The sequence below is a fragment of the Odocoileus virginianus genome, chromosome 23, assembly GCF_023699985.2.
Source record: "Odocoileus virginianus isolate 20LAN1187 ecotype Illinois chromosome 23, Ovbor_1.2, whole genome shotgun sequence".
NCBI lineage: Eukaryota > Metazoa > Chordata > Mammalia > Artiodactyla > Cervidae > Odocoileus > Odocoileus virginianus.
Window position 1 is genome coordinate 11,293,699 of NC_069696.1, and position 19,855 is coordinate 11,313,553.

At 54.0% G+C, this 19,855-nt stretch overlaps 1 protein-coding gene, 1 non-coding gene and 1 pseudogene across 2 annotated transcripts; 2 read left to right on the plus strand and 1 right to left on the minus strand.

Moving 5' to 3' along the window:
• Window positions 1-233: 233 nt before the first annotated feature.
• PNPLA5 (patatin like phospholipase domain containing 5) lies at window positions 234-13,357 on the minus strand. The gene is made up of 7 exons (XM_070454170.1): window positions 13,161-13,357; window positions 9,716-9,902; window positions 8,441-8,501; window positions 7,127-7,312; window positions 5,108-5,240; window positions 2,310-2,417; window positions 234-1,710 (listed from the first exon to the last, which is right to left on the minus strand). Exons 1-7 carry the CDS (start codon window positions 13,355-13,357, stop codon window positions 1,599-1,601), a joined length of 984 nt encoding a protein of 327 aa, XP_070310271.1. The 3' UTR covers window positions 234-1,598.
• A 4-nt stretch (window positions 13,358-13,361) lies between these two features.
• Window positions 13,362-16,014, plus strand: LOC139030661 (transformer-2 protein homolog alpha pseudogene; annotated as a pseudogene).
• Window positions 16,015-18,642: 2,628 nt separating this feature from the next.
• LOC139030710 (small nucleolar RNA SNORA56) lies at window positions 18,643-18,771 on the plus strand. The gene has a single exon (XR_011483118.1). It is a non-coding gene; the product is annotated as a small nucleolar RNA SNORA56 (small nucleolar RNA).
• The last annotated feature ends 1,084 nt before the right edge of the window (window positions 18,772-19,855 follow it).

The following is a 19,855-nucleotide window of genomic DNA, read 5'->3' on the forward strand; positions in this document are numbered from 1 at the left end:
TGCCGGTCCCTCTTTGCACGTGCTGTTCCCTCTGCTCAAAAAACTCTCCGCCGGCTCTCACCTCTCATCTCAGACCTCACATCCAGTACCACCTCCTCAGAGAAGCCTTCCAAGACCACCTGGTCCCAGGTTGCTCCCCACCCCTGATAAACTACCCCACCCCCATCAGTCTCACCCTCCTGTCTCCTCACAGAACTGCCATTCCTGGAGATGATCTTATTTTCACCTTTTCCTGTTTCCTGTTTAGCATCTGTTCTCGTACCCCCACTAGAATATAACTTTTGTTCACAGCTGTGTCCCCAGAGCCTATAACTCGTTAAGTCAGATGAATGAATGAATATGTCTTTTGTTCACACATTTATTCCTTTGCTTCTTTTTCTCTTGCACCTGCCTCCATGTCTCCACCCTTCCCAGTCCTCCTCGGGCTGAGTGTCTCTTAAGGGCCTGGCCAGGGGCTCAGTGTGGGCTCTGCTCTCAGGATGGGAAGAGGAGCGACTCCTGAAAGAGGCTGGAGGAGGTCTGGTGTTCCAGCACCTTCTGTGCCCGTGAGAGGGAGGGGCCAGGCTGGAGGCTCTGCTCATCAAAAATCTTTTTAAGGAACACATCGGGGAGACCTGTGGTGGTGGCAGCCAGGCGCCTTTGGGAACCCCAACAGAAGCACACGTAGCTGAGATTCTGAGATTTTAATCCCTCTCTCTCCTCCCACCCTCCCATCTCCTTCCGGGGGTTCCCTGGGGAAGATACCCAGAGGAAGTCAGAGGTCAAGGTTTCTAGAGTGATGCAGAGCATGGGGATTATCCCCCAAGGGCTAGCGCAGGACAGAAAAAGTCAGAAAGGATCAGAGAGGCAGCACTCCTCTCCCTGACATTTCCATTTGTTCCCTGATCAGTGCAAGTGAAAGTGTCAATCACTCCGTGGTGTCTGACTCTGTGTTACCCCATATAGCCCGCCAGGCTCCTCTGTCCATGGAATTCTCCTGGCAAAGATCCTGGAGTAGGTTGCCATTTCCCTCTCCAGGGGATCTTCCTGACCCAGGGATGGAACCTAGGTCTCTTGCATCGCAGGCAGATTCTTTACCGTTTGAGCCTCCAGGGAAGCCAGGGGTCTGATATGAGCCTGTAGCATTTTCTCCACCTTCCCTGAAGTACCTTGCACACTGCTCTATGACACACCCAAACCCTTATTCCCCAAGGTGCTGCCCCAAGTCCTCCAAATGGAAATTCTAGAACCAGACATGTGTCTCAGCCCCTGCCTTCCTTCCTCTCTGCGATGAGACAGGAGGATGACCCAGGCACACAGTGACCTAGAGGTGTACTAACAGGCTGTGTCTCACCCAGAAAAGAAGAACCTGAAGCCCCAGGAGCGGGGTGGGGGGGGGGCGGGGTGCAGAGAGACACAGGAAGGGCCTCTTCTCACTCCTGCCCACGTGGCTTGTGACAAGAGTCTCTGTCCTCTCCACCCTCCACGTGGCTGACAATTCCAGTGCCCACCCTGGGCTAGGGTCTGGCTCTGAGCTCCGGGAGATGGGTCAGGACTCAAGGACTGGGGGCAGGTGTGGACACGGGGCAAGGGCCGTGATGGGAGGCAGGGGAGGCCAGTCACTGGGCTGGGCTGGCACGGTCCCCTGAGGCCTGATGGGTGGGTCTGGGCTCCTCGGCCAGGTCCTTGGGAGGAGTGGCTTTAGGCTGGAGGGGGCTGGTGACAAGCAGGCTGCGGAGGAAGCAGAAGCCAGCAAAGGCAAATTTTCAGAGCCTAGGATTGGATGAAGCCCTGGGTTGCTCTTCTCCCAAATTCTGCAATAAACGCTTATCCTGGCCAAGCGGGGGTGGCAGGAAGGTTCCAGGGTAGCCGCTGCCTGGGAACATGGTGCCGACTTCCTCGTGGGTGTAAGGGGCGGGGTGGGAGGGGGAAGGCTGGGGTCTCCAGTGAGGAGGGAGGCAGGTTGGGGAGACCCCACACCAGGCCCGGGGGATGTCTGGAAGGACAGCAGGAGGACTGGTGGGGATCTGGCAGAGCAGAGAGACCCACTCATGCCCCGTGACCTCAGGCCGTCCCTGGGGATGAAGGGGGCAGGGTGACCCCCCCCCCAAGACTGATGGATGTGACTGACCAGCTCCTGCCTCGAGGCCACCATGGGTCTGGCCCACAGCAGGGACTCAGCACGTGTTCCAGGGCTGCACGAATGGGTGGATGGGGACACGGATGATGCGACTGCCTGCCCAGGGTCCAGGGAACCAGCGAGCACCTCCCTCCCCCAGAGCGGCCAGCTGCCCTGCCCTAGGCCTGTCTGCCCGTCTCACCCAACCAACCTAAGGAGCTGGTCCTTCATCCTGGAATAGACCTCGAGGGCCAAGCTCCTCAGCAAGCCTTGCATCCACCACAAGTCGGCCGGCACATCCGGCAGCCACGCCACCAACCTGGAGAAGAGGCAGAAACAGCGGCCCTGGTCTGTGCCCAGCCGAACGTGCAGCCTGGAAGAGCCCACCCTCCCCACGGGGCCGGAGCAGAGCTGGGGTCCCCCGCACCCAAGCTCCAGGGCTAAAGGAAGGAGGAAGCAGGATACGGAGCTCCAGGCGCTTTGACTGCACTGCGGAGCAGGCCAGCACCTTCAGAGGCACCAGGGGGCGGGGAACCATCCCCACGGACCATAAACTTGATGGAAACCACCAGGCCCTCGGGGTCATCGACTCCAAAGGGCACAAGTGGGAAGCCCTGGGGTGGAAAGGCCAGGGCTTTGGGTTCAGGCTGGCTTGCGCTGTAGCCCTGCTGCCCTGTTCATCCGCTGTGTGGTCTCAGCAGGCCAGAGAACCTTTGGGGGCCTCGGTTTCTCTCCAAGCAAGTGAGGACCATCACCGCACCGCCTCCATATTTCTGTCCCACCCCCTCCCTGAACAGCCCCTGCCCTCCACCCTTCACACCCCTTCATCCACACTCCTTTAGGCTGCCGGTGGCTTCCTAAACACATGTGACCTCCTGCCCAGCATCCTCCTGGGGCTCCCCACGAAGACCACACAGGATCAGCAGAGGGCAGCATCACCCAACTACAGCTGAGAGGACGCCTGGCCAGGCACTTTCTGAGACTCAGACAGCCCATCCGGTGTACTGTGACAAGCCAAATGTGAATTGAACCGTCCCCTCCCTTGTTTCTGGACTTTCTGCCCCTATCATTGGAACTTATATGTTGAGTATGTGCATGCTCAGTCGCTCAACTTTGTCTAACTGCTTTTGACCCCATGGACAGTAGCTTGCCAGACTCCTCTGTCCATGAGGTTTTCCAGGCAAGAATACTGGAGCAGATTGCCATTTCCTGCTCCAGGAGATCTTCCTGACCCAGGGATCAAACCTGCATGTCCGGCATTGCAGGCAGATTCTTTATCGTCTGAGCCGCCAGGGACGCCCCAAACTTAAAGTTATGTTCTGCCCCATGGTGTTTTTTGAGGGTGCAGTTGTTGCTGTTTAGTTGCTAAGTTGTGTCCGATTCTTTTGCGACCCCATGGACTGTATCCTACCAGGCTCCTTTGTCCATGGGATCTTTCAGGCAAGAATACTAGAGTGGGTTGCCATTTCATTCTCCAGGTCTCTTCCTGACCCAGGGATCAAACTTACTTCTCCGGGCATTAGCAGGCAGATTCTTTACGACTGAGTCACAAGAGAAGCCTCAAAACATCACCCTGCTTTGGCCAGTAATCGAACCCGGGCCTCCCCCGTGGCAGGCGAGAATTCTCCCCCTGAATCACCAGCGCTGTGGTTGAGCATTAGGTTACAGAGAAGACCCCTGTGGTCTGGGCAGGTGGCTCCATCAATGCTCTTACAATGATCTTTTTGTAACTGAAATGGCTAGAACTTGCATTTATCTTTTTTGATTTCAACTGTGGTTGCAGTCTAAAAGCTCAACATAAGGAAAAGTCCACATCAGCAGAAAGCTGCCTCCCAGCTTTGGGTCATCAGCAGTTCAGACAGCAGGGCTGACCCAGTAATGGACTCTGCAAAGACACATGACTCGCTGTCATAGACCTTCTTCCGGGGACTGGGGAAATTTTAAAAAAATACAGATCAATACATGATACTTTCCTGCTAGAATCCTCCTTGGCCTCCCTGTAACCATCAGGATAAAGACCACACCCCTCACCTGGCCACAGACCCCTGTGTGTCTAGCCCCTGCTGGCTTCCTCAGCTCCATCTTGTACACACTCCAGATTTTGGCTTCAGCCACACTAGCCTCCCTTTCTGCTCCTCAGACGAGCTTTACTCCCTCTGCCTTCTGCCCCAGGAACTTTGCACATGCTGCTCCATCCTTCTTGGCCTAGTGGACTCTTATTCATCCTTCAGATTATAGCTCCAAAATAATCCCCTCTAAGCAGCCTTTCCTGATCACATAGCCTGTCTTGTGAGTTGCCCTTGTTCCCAGCCACTGTACACCTCTCCTAGGAATCCATAGCCACTGTTGATCTCTCTAGGTATCCGTAGGCACAGCTGGATCACACAGATAAATATTTGACGATCAGTAGGCTGTGATCCCTAAAAGGTCAGGGCTGGGGCTCGGTCAGTCTTGCCTCCTGGCCCCCAGCCAAGGCTTGACCCTTGAAGGGCCCTCAATAACTGTTGGTGGAATGAATGACCAAACAACAGGGATTGATCCATTAACCAGCAAAGTTAGATGGTTAGTGAGGGCCTAGTCTGCTAGTCTGCTCTAGAAGGACTTCATTTTACAGAAGAGGAATCTGGGGAGAGAGGTCAAGATACCTGGCCTGGGCCACACAGTTAATCTGAGGCAGACCAACCCCTAGAGCTACCCTCAGAAAGAACTCATTCCCTCTGAGGCTCTGACAGGTGGAACAATGGACCAAAGATCCTAGAGATGGGAGGGTCCAGGCTGACCATGAGACCCTGTTTCCAGTGGACTAAAGTCACAGCTGTTACCCAACCACCCCATCAGTCCCGTTTCCCAGAGGAGACCAAGACTCCTCAGGGCCTGCAGCCAGCATCAGGTGGTGTGGGAAAACCAGCTCTGCTCTGCCCCCCGGCCCAGTGTGCCAGCTGCCCTTCCTGCCACAGGCACCGGTCTCAAGAGGTCAGACCCTTCCCAGGACCCCTGGCCATGCCTCACCTTCTGCTCCGGAAATAGACGTACTCAAAGGGCAGCGTGCAAGGCAGCAGCAGGTACATCAGCACCCGCCCGGGCCCCGAGCGGCAGAAAGAGGCCCAGGCACTGGGGTCCCGCAAGCAGGCTTTCTTCAGTGCTACGAGAGAGGCCACGGTTGCCCCCTGACCCCTCCAGCCGCCCACTCAAGGTCACCCTTAGGGAAGACAGCCCGAGCCCCTCTCCACCTCCCCTGGCCCACAGGGGACACCCCCACTCCCAGCCAGTCTGCAGGGGAAGCAGCTGCATTGACGGAGCCCCACGCAGGCTCCCTCGTTAGTCCTGAAATGGCAGAGTGTGCCCCTTTCACAGATGAGGAGACTGAGGCTCAGAGCGGAACAGTGACTCAGCCAAGCCCACTGCTAGGAAGTGGTGGGGCCAGGACGGAACCTGTTGGGCTCCCTGCACTCCTTCCACCTCTCCTGCCCCTCTGGAAAGTCTGCTGTGGCCCCTGGGGGGACAGTGCCCACCATACCTCCTTCCCATAACATTGGCACTATTGATGACAGTAGCTGTGACCACACGACCACTTCCTAAGCCCCCAGCCCCTTAACTGATCAGAGTGCAAGGGCCCAGCATCCTCACTGGGATACAGCCAGAACCCAAATCCTGACCTCCAGACCATGGCTTGGCCATGCACGCACCACCAGTCTCAACTCCAGGTTCTTGCAAAACCCAGTCCCAAGACCTGGCTCCCTGTAACCTGCCGTGTGGCCTAGGATGGGTCCCTTCCTGTCCCTGAACCAGGTCACTGTCTCTGAAAAATGGGATATTGGTAGGATCTCCATCAGTAGAGGAGGCCAGGATTAGGAGATACTGTAAAGGCCTTCAGAGGAGCTCTCTGGTGCCCCCTTGTGGCTGCAGCGCCACCTCTCGGGTTCCAGAGCCCCAAGCTTGGACCTCAGGGGCTCTGCCTAGATGCAGACCTGCGTCTTTGTGCCTGTGTGGTCTTCCAGGCAGAAAGAGGGGCTCGCCTCATTTCCTCACCCACTCCCTTGCCCCTGCTCTGGCCTTGACCACCATCACCTCTCCTCCCAGCTTCCCACCTCTTCAGCCTGTCTCCTCTCAGCTAGGTGCAGTCAACACTGGGACCCAGAGTTCAGAGCAGCCGTGAACTCTGAAAGTGAGGGGTCACCCTCACCCCGGCAGCTCCCAGTCTCTTTCCTCCTGCAGCTTTTGAGGCCATCTGCCCCACCCTCCAATCGTCCCCAAGCTGACCTCTGCTAACCCACCTCTCCCTCAGCTGCAGGGGCCCCCGTCCCTCCCCACCAACCCCAGGACATTTGCACAGGCCACGCCCACTGCCTGGATGCCCATCTGGCCCCTTTTGCTTGGCCAGCTCCTCCATTCACACCTCACTGAGATGCTGCTCAGACTCCCACTCCCACGGCCACGACATGTGCCTGTCCTTTCCTGTTGGGGCTTTTGTGACATTTAGGTCACCAAGCAGAAGGGCTGACTAATTGCTTTGCCAGCTGGGTGACCTTGGGCAGGTCACTTAAGCTCTCTGTGCTATGGTTTCCTCAACTGTCCAGGGGGGACCATTCAGTACCATCCTCAGAGTATTTGGGGCAGAGGATAAAATGAGTCCGTCTCCACCTGGAAAGCCTGTGTGTGCCTCTCCTTTGCCCCTCGGCACCTTCTGCCCTTCCCTGGGCAGTGGGCAAAGACCTGGCTTTCTCAGGAGTAGACTTGGGTTCGAATCCCCCAGTTGTAGGTCCTGAGACCTTGGTGAGCCCCTTCCCTTCTCTGAGCTTCAGTTTCCTCATCAATGAAATAGGTGATGAAAAACACTCAGGCCCGCTCGGGTTGTGGTGAGGAGTGAAGGGGGCAAGGTGTAAGAGGCCCTGGGCATCATGCCTGGCACGCCTGAGTCATGTCCTCTTGCAGACTACGAGCACCTTCAAGGCGGGGTCCCCGGCCCTGGGCCCCCCAACGTGCATGGCTCCTGGAAGGTGAGCCCAGATGGGATGGGAGGGGCAGTACCAGCCTCCAGCTCTGGAGAGAGCTGCTCAAAGTTGGGCACGTCCTTGACCAGCACGTTGGGCACCGCCCAGTTGAGCGACAAGCCCGCCTCCTGGCCTCCATCGTGGGCAGCACCTGGGGCCCCATCAGCTGGGGCTGGGGGCTCCTTAGACACCAAGCTCCACAGCACTGGCTCCTTGGTGAGTCCTGGGTGGAGGGAGAGGGGGGACGCCACAGCTGGAGCCTCCCGGCGACACTGACCTCCCCAGCGCCCCATGCGGCCCGCCCCACCCGCACCCCTCGGCTCCCGGAGCCAGCTCTGGGGACCCGTTGGCTGCAGGATGGGCGGACCCTTGGCGGGTCCTAAATGACTTCGTCCTGCGCTCCCTGGCCCCACTCTGTCTGCCGTCTGATTCCTGTGTGCTTTCTAGGGGTTCACAGGCCTCAGGCCCAGAAGACCCAGCTTAAGGCTCGGATCCTGGGGTCACCACCGCCAGCTCCGTGATCTAACAGCTCCGTACGTGGCTTCCCTCCCTAGAAAATGGGGGGGGGGGGGAACTAAGACCTACTGGGTATGGTTGTTTGGATGCAATCAATACACAAAGCTCAAGCCCAGGTCGGAGCTTTCTATGTCTGAACATATTATGTGCTCAGTGAGTGCTTCTGGCTGCCGAGGGTTTGGGGCCATAGAGTGGGGGTCAAGGGTCATGGGCTCTGGAGCCAGACGACCTGAGTTCAAGTCTCAGCTCTACCATGTTGAAGAGCACGGCCCTGTGGGATGACAGCCAAGCTCTCCAGCTAAGAAGACCTCTCTGACCCGCCCAGTGCTCCGTCTCACACACACACACACACACACACACACTCGTATGGCCCCACCGAGGTATGCACCCTCGAAGTGCCATGTTCTGTTCCTTTGCTCTTGCCCTTCTTCTCCCTGCCTAGAGTGCCCTCTTCCTTCCCATTGTCAATATTTCTGTAGCCTTCATGACTAGTTAAAACCCAGCTTATCAGTCACCACCTCCAGGAAGCCCTCGTTGCCTGCCCCACCCACCAGACTGGGTTGGGGCCCCCGCTGGGCTCCCGTGACCCTGAGCATCCCTCCATCATCCTGGGGCATGTCTCTCTCTTGATCTGTCCCCCTCGCACCAGGCAGCAGGCAGCTGGAGACTAGGAGACATGTGTGATTCCTCCCTGGGTCCCCAGCATCCGGCACAGAGCAGATGCAGAGGAAGAGAATGAATGAGCCAAGGTCCCTATAGCTGAGAGGCGGGATCCACCTGGCACTCACATGGGGGGGGGGGCGATGCCCAGCTCCTGTGGGGGGCCGCCACCTACCGCGTCTCTCCAGGAACCTCAGGGCATCCAAGTAGCCTTGTCTGCAGCTGTCGGCCATTACCTGCCAACACACGGGTGAGGCTGGGGTGCAGCAGGCCTGCACTGCCCCTCGAGCCAGTAGCCACAGGCCAGAAACTCATCTTCAACTGGATCCCAGGGCAGCCTGGGCTTTCCGAGACCCCCTCTCAGCAGGGCTCAAGGACACCGAGGGTCCCTGGCCAGCACTGACTGGGGAGAGTCCCAGGACCTCAGAGGGGAGGCATCTTCTCCAGCAACTCCCTCCCGACAGCTTCATTCACCTTCCCACTCTGAGACACCCTGGGGGCTGGGGGCTTTTGCTCCAGACTCTCCTTTTCTGGCCTCAGTTTCCCCCTCTGGAAAATGGGATCACAAGGCCTGGCCTGGGATGTCTGAGCCCTACAGATCAATACACGGCAGTGCCCTTTGCCCTTGGGTGTTCATGGCCAGGACCACCCTGAGATGGCCAAGGCTCTCAATCAGAGCCCTACCAGAAGCAGAGAGTCACCTGCAGGCCTCGCCTTCCTCGGCTGTAAAATCGGGCTGAGATTTTCTGTCCACTCCATGGGTGTAGGAAGGATCAGCTTAAATGAACAGGACTTTGTTTCATGAATTACAAAATACTACACAACCATAAAAGAAGTGGAGGACTAGGGGAGGGCCAGAGTGTGGCATGAAGGAGCTTGTTAGGATGACAAATGGTTGTCAAATCACCCACGTCCCAGAAATTCCCAAAGAGCAAAAAGCAGGAAACGGGGGTCTATTGTCCACCTTTTTCTGTGCTTGTACCTTGCTGCCATACAGAGGGTCAGTCTGGCCACAGTCTAGGGCAGCCGTTAAGACTGATCATGGGTTCGGGCTAGCTGAGGATCTGGTCTGGCTTTGCTGTTTCTAGGCTGTGTGACTTTGAAGAAGTTGCTTACCCTCTCTGAGCCTTGGTGTCCTTCCCTGAGGAAGAGATGACCGCAGTACCTTGTCACCGAGCCTGACCCTGAATAGCACCCGCAGAGGCCTGGCTTAAACCCCAGTTCAGCAGAGGTGCCTTGGGGTGCTGCCCTGAAGTGAAGAGTCAAGACACATTGGGAGCCCAGGCTGCGTTCAAGGGCTTGACCGTGAGGCTCAGGACACACATCCTAACTGCCCCGAGCTTGTGGGGAGGGCTCCCGGGCACAGAGTCTGACTCACAGGGCACTAGAGCATGGCCAAGCCTCTAACACCTTCAAGGCTGGTCACGGGGAGTGGGGGGGCCAGACCTACCTCGGGGCTGCAGGGGATGAGGGAGGTGATGCCCAGGAAGAAGTTCTCAGTGGAGATCTGGAAGTTGGCGTTGAAGGCGTTCAGCTCGTGTATGCTAGCCGAGCTGCTCTGAGGACAGATGTCCACCGTCCCATGGAAGGGCGACACGGTGATGGCGGAGGGCGAGTCCGCGAAGGGCAGGTTGTTGCTTAGAGCGCCGTCAATGTAGCGCTGCAATTCAGGGGGCCTGGCTGCCCTGGGAGTGCTCTCCGCCCACACGGCCACAAAGCCACCCCCGGAAACTGCCTGCAGCAGGTCACCTCCAGCTGCCCGGAGCCACTAGGTCAACCCCTAACCCGGGCTGCCCTGAGCACCCATGGGACCAGGGTGTGGGGGCGGCTGACACACCCAGTAAGTGCTGCAGGAGCCCTGGGTCCCCCACCCACACCTCTCGGTAGGGCTGGGGCAGATGGGTCATCGAGGCCCCGAAGTGCACTCACCTTCCCTCTGAACGTGGGAGGAATCGTCCCACAGTAGAAAGGGAAGTACACGGAGCAGACCAAGGCCTGGGGAGATAAGCCAGTGATAACACAATTGTTTACGCCCCCGGAGTTCAGAACCTGCTCTGGGCGTGCAGTCTAACCCAGAACAGCCCACACCGGTGTCAGGAGAGCTCTGTCCAGGGAGAGGAGGTATCACCTTGTCCCAGCCTAGGTCTCAAAGTTAAGAAGGGGTTTGAGAACTGCGGTTCGGTGCTCAGGGCTCAGCGCTTCCACTGCAGGGGCAAGGGTTCAATCCCTGGTCAGGGAACTAAAATCCCACAGGCTGTGGAGTGCAGCCAAAAACCAGAAACGTAAGAGGGGATTTGAACAGGAGTCCGTCGTGACACCTGCCCTCTTCCTGCTCGGTCCCTTGCTGACTCAGGACTGTTGCTGGGACTTTTCCCTCAAGGATAGACAGACACCTTGAGTACCATTTCTCATTTATCCAACTGCCAGGAATTCTGCACCGAGAATCTAGGTATGTCTCCTAGAATGTGCTCCCTGGACCAGGGGTCATCCTACCAGGGGCACCTTTGACAAGAAACCCCGATTCTCTCCCCACTTGGAAAACACTGTCTACTCCTCCCAGTAGAGGCTCTGACAAGTCCTGCGGTGAAAAAGATACTTAACAGAGACCCTGATACGAGTGACGTTTGGGGTCTGGAGAAGTCTCCATTGGCAAGAGGGCGGCTGTCCTGTGCATTGCAGGATGTTTAACAACATCCCCAGCTTGTACCCTGTAGCTGTCAGTAATTTGTGCTCGCAAGCGCGCGTACACACACACACACACACACACACAAACTCACATAGAGCTATCACAGCCAAAAATGTCTCCAGTGTTGCTAAATGTCTCCAGGTGGGAAAATCACCCTTAATTGAAAGCCGCTGACCTAGGGCTCACCAGACTCATCGAGCGTAGAACCCTGTCTCTTGGGACTCAACTTCTGGAAACATCCCCCCAACGTTTTCTGGGAGACGCAGAACCCATCCCACCTCTGACAGGAGAGAAGTGCAGCTGAGAGCTTTGTTCCCATGGATTCGTCATCAGAGCACCAGCAGCTAACGTTTACTGAGCACCTACTGAGTGCCAGGCCCTGTACTATGTGCCATCCAGGCCCGGATCTGGGACACTCATTGGAGTCCCAGGAGCCCATGGACTTGAACTCGCAGCAAAGGACTGGTGCCTCTCTTGCACACACTGGGCTTCCCGCCTGCCGATGCAGGAGACATAGAGACGCAGGTTTGACCTCTGGGTCAGGAAGATCCCGTCGAGGAGGGCATGGCAACCTACTCCAGTATTCCCTCCCGGAGAATCCCATGGACAGAGGAGCCTGGTGAGCTACAGTCCATGGGGTCTCAAAGAATTGGACACGATTGGAGTGACTTAGCACAGCACTGCATACACTGGTCAGGACCCAGAGATGGTCCCCATGTGGGGTGATGGGTCACCATGGTGAAGAGGATTCTGCTGCAGGGACCCGGCTGGCAAGGCTGAGCAGAGCTGTTCCCGACACTTCGCTGGGCTCCCCAGGGACCCTGCCCCTCCTTGATTCTGGGGCTCCCTGTTGTAGCCCCCGATGTTATTCCAACACTGGATTGTTTCTTATTTCCTTACATGAGCTTGTGGCCATTATCTGTACCCTCTTTGAATAGGAGCCCCTGGAAGACAAAGATTTTTGTCTGTGTCATTCTGCTGTCCCCACTTGGGGTGGTGACTGGCACATAATAGAGAACTGATGCTTCCCTGCTGCATCAAAAAGCACCTTGAGGACCAGGTTGGGGTGGACAGGCACCCCCCCCCTCCGGGAAGAGCAGACCCAGTGGGGCCCCGGCTGAAGAAGCCTGAGTTTGCCCCTCTACCCCAGCCACACCCTCCGTGTACAGCTGAGAGACCTCCAAACAGCAGGCTTGGGGGCCATACTCACGTGGCTGCCCCCCTGTGCAACTCAACTCCCTCGTTAGTAAACAAAATGAGGTCTATCTCCTGCTTGATCCACGCCGCCTTCCCAGGGACCCAGAGCAGAGTCTGCTCTGGAAGGCGCCTGCAGATCACTGGGGTAGGAGATGGCGCTCACGCACCTGCTGCCAGGCCCTGCGTCCTGCCCCCTGCTCACCTCAATGACCTCATCGCGGGTGGCGAAGTCGGTGACAACGACGTTCTCGCCGTTGGGCCAGTGGGTCAGTGAGATGCCCAGCCGCTGGGAGGCCAGGATGTGAACGTCGGCGGGCAGCCAGTCTTGCAGGTCCTGCCTGATGGTCTCGATGGGCATGAAGGCAGGGTGGAAGATGCCTAGGCTCAGCTGCTCCACTTGCTTGACCATGGCCATAAGGCGGGAGCAGCACAAGTCTGCAGCGTGGGGGAGAGGGGGTCCTCAGTCCCTAACCTCCCTCCCGGGCGCCGCGGGAATGATGGTCTCCCCCCTGCACTCCAGCTCCGAATTTGTGTCCAGCGCTGCTTCCAAACGCTCTGTGCGGGGGCCTTCCCTGGTGGTCCAGTGGCTAAGACTCTGGGCTCCCAAAGCAAGGGGCCTGGGTTCCATCCCTGGTCAGGGATCCCTAGATCCCACATGCTGCAACTAGAAGATCCTGCATGCCACAACTAAGGGACCAGGCACAGCCAAATAAATAAATATTAAAATAAATAAATAAATGCTCTGTGCAGCCTCTTGACCTTGGGAACAGTCTTCCAGGCTCTAAACCTCAGATCTATCCTCTGGAAAATGGGGATGCCGGTGGTCCCACGTCCTTGGGGTTCTCATAAGGATTAAGTGGGAACGGGCTGGCTGTGGGGAGCGCAGGGCACCGCGCCAGGCTCCCTGAGACAACCCTCTCCGAGCCCGCCCTCTCGGGTTGGAATCAGCGTCGACTCGGGCAGACAAGCCGATGCTCCCTGCGCTCCTGGTCCACGCAGTCGGCCGCCGAACTCACCGACAGACAAGCCGCTGACCACGCTGGCGGCTACGAGCGCCCCGGAGGAGGAGCCGTAGAAGCGTCCGGCGCCGCGGAGAAGGCGTGGGGCGCGCTGCCTCAGGCAGTGGATCACCCCCACGTGGTAGAGACCCAGGAAGCCCGCGCCCGCGAAGGACAGGCTCCAGCTGCCCTCCTTCTCGAAGCAGCTCATGGCGATGGGGCCGGACCCAGGGATGCGGCCGGAACAGGGTCGGGAGCGGGCGATCGCTGGCCGACGGGGCAGAGAGGGGTTGCTCCAGCGGGAAGCTTCACTGGTTGAGTGCAAAGTTGGACTTGTGGCCAAGAGGTGAAGCTCAGGCGGGAGCCCAAGCCCCGCCCCCAGGCTGCATCACCCGCCCCACCAGCCAATGAGGTCCCTCGAGCCGAGACCCCGCCCCCCCATCCCCATCCCTATCCCCTGGTGTGCACCAGATGTGCCCTGGAAGCGTCAGCACAGGTGTGAGCACCGTAACACACCCCCACAGGCACGCCCTTGGTCCGGAGCCCAGTCCCAGATTTCTGGGTGATGGGGCCTCAGGTGAGCGGGACCAGCTCTTCTGTCAGGTCTCTGGCAGTCATGAAGGGAGGGCTGTTCTGGCCCCCATTTCACAGATGAGGAAACTGAGAGTGCAAGGGAACCTGGTAGCCAGGAAGTGGGGGAGCTGGACACACAGTATCCATCGGGTCTTGGGGGTCAAGTCAGACTTAATTCTGCAGCTGTGTTGGATCAGGGACCTCGGAGAGCCCTTGGAGGGGGAGTCTGAGTTCTAAACTCAGCCCCCCCCCCCAACCTGTGCCTGGGACTTTGCTCAAGTTTCTCACTCGCTCTGGGCTGCAGTTTTCCAGTATAATGTGAGGGCTTGGATGAGGACCTGCAGAGCTCTTTCTGCTCTGATTGCTGCTCCCTCAAATACAGACCTGTTAATGGACCTTGCAGTTGCTTCCATTTCTTGGTTGTTGTAAACAGTGCTGCTATGAACATTGGCGTGTATGGGAGAAAGAGAATTCCAGAAAAAATATCTACTTCTTCTTCATCGAGTATGCTAAAGCCTTTGACTGTGTGGATCACAACAAACTATGGAAAATTCTTAAAGAGATGGGAGTATCCGACCATCTTACCTGCCTCCTGAGAAATCTGTATGCAGGTCAAGAAGCAACAGTTAGAGCCAGACAAGGAACAAACTAGTTCAAAATTGGGAAAGGAGTACATCAAGTCTGTATCTCAACACCTTGCTTATTTAATTTGTATGCAGAGTACAAGTTATGCTCATACAAAATTCCAGACTGGATGAATAACAGGGTGGAATCAAGATTGCTAAGAGAAACATCAACAACCTCAAATATGCAGATGTCACCACCTTTATGGCAGAAATCAAAGAAGAACTAAAGAGCCTCTTGATGAAAGTGAAAGAGGAGAGTGAAAAAGCTGGCTTAAAACTCAATATTCAAAAAACTAAGATCATGGCATCCAGTCCCTTCACTTCATGGCAAAGAGAAAGGGGAAAAGTGGAAACAGTGACAGATTTTATTTTGGGGGGGGGCTCCAAAATCACTGTAGAAGGTGACTGCAGCCATGAAATTAAAAGACTCTTGTTCCTTGGAAGGAAAGCTATGACAAACCTAGACTATGTACTGAATAGGAGAGACATCACTTTGCCAACAAACATCCATAGAGTCAAAGCTATGCTTTTTCCAATAGTCATGTACAAATGTGAGAGTTGGACCATAAAGAAAGCTGAGTGTTGAAGAGTTGATGTTTTTGAATTGTGGTGCTGGAGAAGACTCTTGAGTGTCCCTTGGACTGCAAGAAGATGAAACTAGTCAATCCTAAAAGAAATCAATCCTTAATATTCATTGGAAGGTCTGATACTGAACTTGAAGCTCCAATACTTTGGTCACCTGATGCAAAGAGCTAACTCATTAGAAAAGACCCTGATGCTGGGAAAGATTGAAGGCAGGAGGAGAAGGGGATGACAGAAGATGAGATGGTTGGATGGCATCACCAACTCGATGGACATGAGTATGAGCAAATTTGGGAGATAGTGGAGGACAGGGGAGCCCGGTGTTCTGCAGTCCATGGGGGTCACAAACAGTCAGACCCAACTTAGTGACTGAATAACCAAACAACAAAATACTTTTCTGCTGTGTATTTTTAAAATAAGGCATTGGTGGCGTCTTTTTGCCAGAGCAGGAGTGGAGTGGAGGGGCCATTGTTGCTGACCCTTCCCTCTTCCTCACCGTCTAGTTAGTGGCTTGATTAGGCCATCTGTCCTCAAGCCGAGACCTGTCTCTTATTTAGTTCTGGGGAGTGCCTGGCTGGCACGAGTGATGTAGAAGAGAACAACTTTGAGGCCAGAGAGACGATCTCGAAGTAGGTCAGGTGCATCAGGATACCGGGGCCAAAGGAGCCAACGTCACTCTCCAGTCTCTAACCAGAGGAGACAAGCAGGCAGCCGGGCGAACCCCTCAGCCTGTGTACACTCAATGGTACGACCACTGAGTGGCGTCAGTGTGGTTTATGACCAGCAAACTGGATGATCCCGAGGGTATGCTTTTGTTTATTTCGAGAGAATAGATGACTCAGAGGGCAAATGGACCGGAACTGGATGGTAGGCGAGTTTGTGCAGATTGTTCTATCACCCAGGGGGCCCAGGTATATGCACTGGCAGACCGCCCTGTGGCGGTGGCGGGAGTGTGGAGGCGGAGGACGAGGCAGGACCGAGTCTCTTACTCTGATAGAGGGTACGATCATGGGTACGACAGATATGAAGACTATGATCACCGGTACAGAAGATCCCTTCTCCTTACTGTAGTCGATACAGATCATGATCCAGCGCTCCGTCCTGAAGCCCAAGATGCTACTGATAAACAGAGGGGTCGAAGTTGAGGACATCTTTTTCTCTTTCCTTTTTTTTTTTTTCAAATTCTGGATTTCCCCAAGCTTCTAATCCTTCCTACTCCTTAAAAAGAACCCTTAAAAAATCTTTAGTTTATTCAACATCTACACTTTGTCAGTTGTATTGCTGTTTTCCACCCATTTTATTATATTCTTAAAGATGTAATTGTTGTCATTTTGAGTAGCAAACATCTTGAGTGAGAAAGGAACCCTCAGTGTTACAACTTGTAAATTTTTTTTTTTTTTTGCTTTTACAGAAAATTAACTCCTGGCAAATCAAATGAGGAAAGAAATGATCTTTTTAAATCTTCTTTTGTGTTAGATATTGCATTAAACATTGTATTAGAGATTTGCATTGACTACAAACTCCTTTTTTAACTTTCTTTTGGGAAAGTTAGTAACACATAAAGCAGTTCAGTCAAGTCAGGTCTGTCTGGGGTAGCACAGAGCAGTCAAATAGTTGAGTGTAGAAAGATTGAAACTATAGAAGAAAACACTTAGTCATTTCTTTTGAAGAACAGAATTTTTGAACCCTAAAAATTACGTCGTTTTTTTAGAGATGTAAAACTTGTGGACTCCTGAAAAGCATTTTGTATTTAAAATACATTTGTTAAAAGTTAAAAAAAATAATGTATTACCTGCCTGGAAGATGGGTTGGAAGGTCAGATATTGCATATATCATCAGGTGTGACTACGGGGAGTGGATGACAAGAGAAACAGAAATGGGGAGGAGCAGGCAATGAATAAAACAGTAAAATAAAGCAGAGAATGTGCCTCTGAGGACCTAAAAAGAAGGGATGGGACAGTTAGGAGAGGACTGATGAAACACCCTTGCAGGTGTCTGCCTCCTACCTGGCACTGGGTCAAGCCCTTTTCCTAGGTCATCTATTTTATCATCACAACTGCCCAGTGAGATATTACCAGCCCCATTATACAGATGAAGGAGCTGAGGCATAAACCAGGAACCAAGGTAGGGCAGGAAGCAGATGGGAAAGTGTGACTTTCAGGTTGGAGGACTCCAGAGGGGCTGGCTGGAGGGCAAGTGGCTTCAGAATTTACAGAGCAGAAGCTTCTCTATAGGAATCGGGGTAGAGCAGTGCTTCTCAGGGAATCCTGGAAGCCTGAGCCCAGGACATCTTGTGCCAGAAAGCAAGCAAGTGTTCAAGAAATGGCAGGATGCTGGCTTGTCCACATCCCAATACTCAGAACCTGCGAATATGTTGTCTTACATGTCGAAAGAGTCTTTGCAGATGTGATTAAAGGAAGGATCTTAAAACAGGGAGATTATTCTGGATTATCTGGGTGGATCCATTGTCATCACAAGGGTCCTTAAAAGACAGAAAAGAGTGGCAGAAGAGTCAGAGAGATATTTAAACATGATGTGGTGCTGACTTTGAAGGTGGAGGAAGGAGTCATGAGCCACAGACTGTGTGGCTCTAAAAGGCAAAAAAAACAATTGTCTTCTAGAACTTCCAGAAGGACAGAGTCTGCTAACACTTTGACTTTAACCCAGTGAAACCCCTTTTGGACTTCCAAACTTCCAAACTAAAATATTCCATACCATCTTATGGATAAACCTAAATGGGCTTTTTTGCCAACCCAATAATAAAATTGTGCTTTTGTAAGCCACTAAGCTGGAGAAGGCAATGGCACACACTCCAGTACTCTTGCCTGGAAAATCCCATGGACGAAGGAGCCTGGTGGGCTGCAGTCCATGGGGTCGCTAAGAGTTGGACACGACTGAGCGACTGCACTTTCACTTTTCACTTTCATGCATTGGAGAAGGAAATGGCAACCCACTCCAGTGTTCTTGCCTGGAGAATCCCAGGGACGGGGGAGCCTGGTGGGCTGCTGTCTATGGGGTTGCACAGAGTCGGACACGACTGAAACGACTTAGCAGCAGCAGCAAGCCACTAAGCTTGTGGTAACATGTTATAGCAGCAATGAGATACTAACACACATCACCCCTGTAGCCTTCTGGGTTCAATCCCTGGGTTGGAAAGATCCTCTGGAGAGGGGATAGGCTACCCACTCCAGTATTCTGGCCTGGAGAATTCCATGGACTCCATGGGGACTCAGAGTCAGACAGATTAAAGGAGACCAGAGACATCTGAGCAAAACACAGCTCTGGATTTGATTCTGGCCTGGAGGGAAAACGGCCCTAAATAACGTTGTGGGGACGATTGGCAAAGTGTACATGTGAGCCATGAATGAAGTCACAGAGCTGCACTGATGTTACATGGGCAATTTTGGAAACTGTACTGTGGATACATAAGAGAAAGTCTGTTCTTAGGGAATACATTGAGATATTTAGGATTGAAGAGCCACAGTGTCTGCAACCTAATTTCCAGCAGTTACCAAAAAAAAAAAAAAAAATCACTCTCTTTCTATACCTTATAACCACATCTATTTGTCTATGTCTATTGTCTAGAGAGAGAAGGCAAACATGCCAAATGTTACTGATCCCAGAACCTGAGTTACAAGGACATGAGAATATTTTTTGGCCCAATTCTTGCAACTCCTCTGCAAGAAAACATGAGATCGTATCAAAAGGAAAAAGACAGGAGACAGTTATCCCTTTCTGGTCTGGCTCAGGGGACTTCAGATGGGGGAATCTATCTTCAAACACGAGTGGTGAGTTCTGCTCAGCATCAGTGTTTGGAGAGGGGTTTTAGACTCACCAGAGATCACAGGCTAACTGAGGGTAGAGTGGTGCCTTTTTCAGAGATTCTGCAGAGAGCTGGTTGCGGAAGCACTGAATGTCCCAGGCAGGAGGCCAAAAGAGGAAGAAGGAGACCCTTCCAGCGGCTCCCTAACTGAGCAAGGAGGAAAAGATGAGGAGGAGAAAAAGGAGGGGAAAAGGAGGAGAAAAAAGGAGGGAGCGGGAGGGGAGAAGGCCCGTGCTGCCTGGGAGAGCAGGGGCAAACTGGGAGGTGAGGGCAGGGAGAACCCGAAAAAGAAGGGAAGACGGAAGTGGGGAAGTGGTTTCTGAGCCTTGAAGATGGCTTTAAGCAGTCTGTCTGTTACAGGGAAGGACATGATCTGACTCCTTGTTGGGTCTGTATCTCTCTTTGACCTTGGCTTCCCGTGGCTTTTGTTCACTTAGAGGATGGTGTCTATACATAACGGCCTGCCTTGGGGAGCCCTGCCCCTCCGCCTGAATGTTGCACCAAACTGCCTTTGTTCAGGAAGTCATCCTGACCCTGTCCACCCATGAACGATTGCAAGAAAGAAGAAATAGACTCATCCCCTCTCTGAGACTGGCCATTACAGGAGGTATTTGCAAGATTGACGGCCTTTTTATTTCATTTCCTCTCCTCTTCCTCCTCTGTGTTCTATAAAGACACTGGACTGATAAGACCCGGTAAGATGGTTATTATGAGATGCTAGGCTTCCATCTTCCATATTCCTTACCTTAACACCTTGTCACCCAATTCTTTGGCCTGTTTTGTGGCTAGCAGAGTGAACAGGGACTCAGTAACTTGCCCTCTACTGGAAGGAACGGGACTCTGGTCTGGAAAAGGCACAGGGTGGCTACTCCCTGAGCCTCAGGTAATGTTATGTCTTGTCCAGGACAGGAATCTAAAGATCATTGCTCATGCCTCCCCCACCCTGGGATTCATAAGAGTTCCTCTTCCCTGCCCCCACACCCTTGGGACTGCCCCTGACTCCTCCAACCTCTGGATCTCTCTTTAAACTAATTTTAAAAAAATGTATTTGTTTGTGTAGCATCTTAGTTGTGGTATTTGAATCTTCGATCTTTTGTTGTGGCAT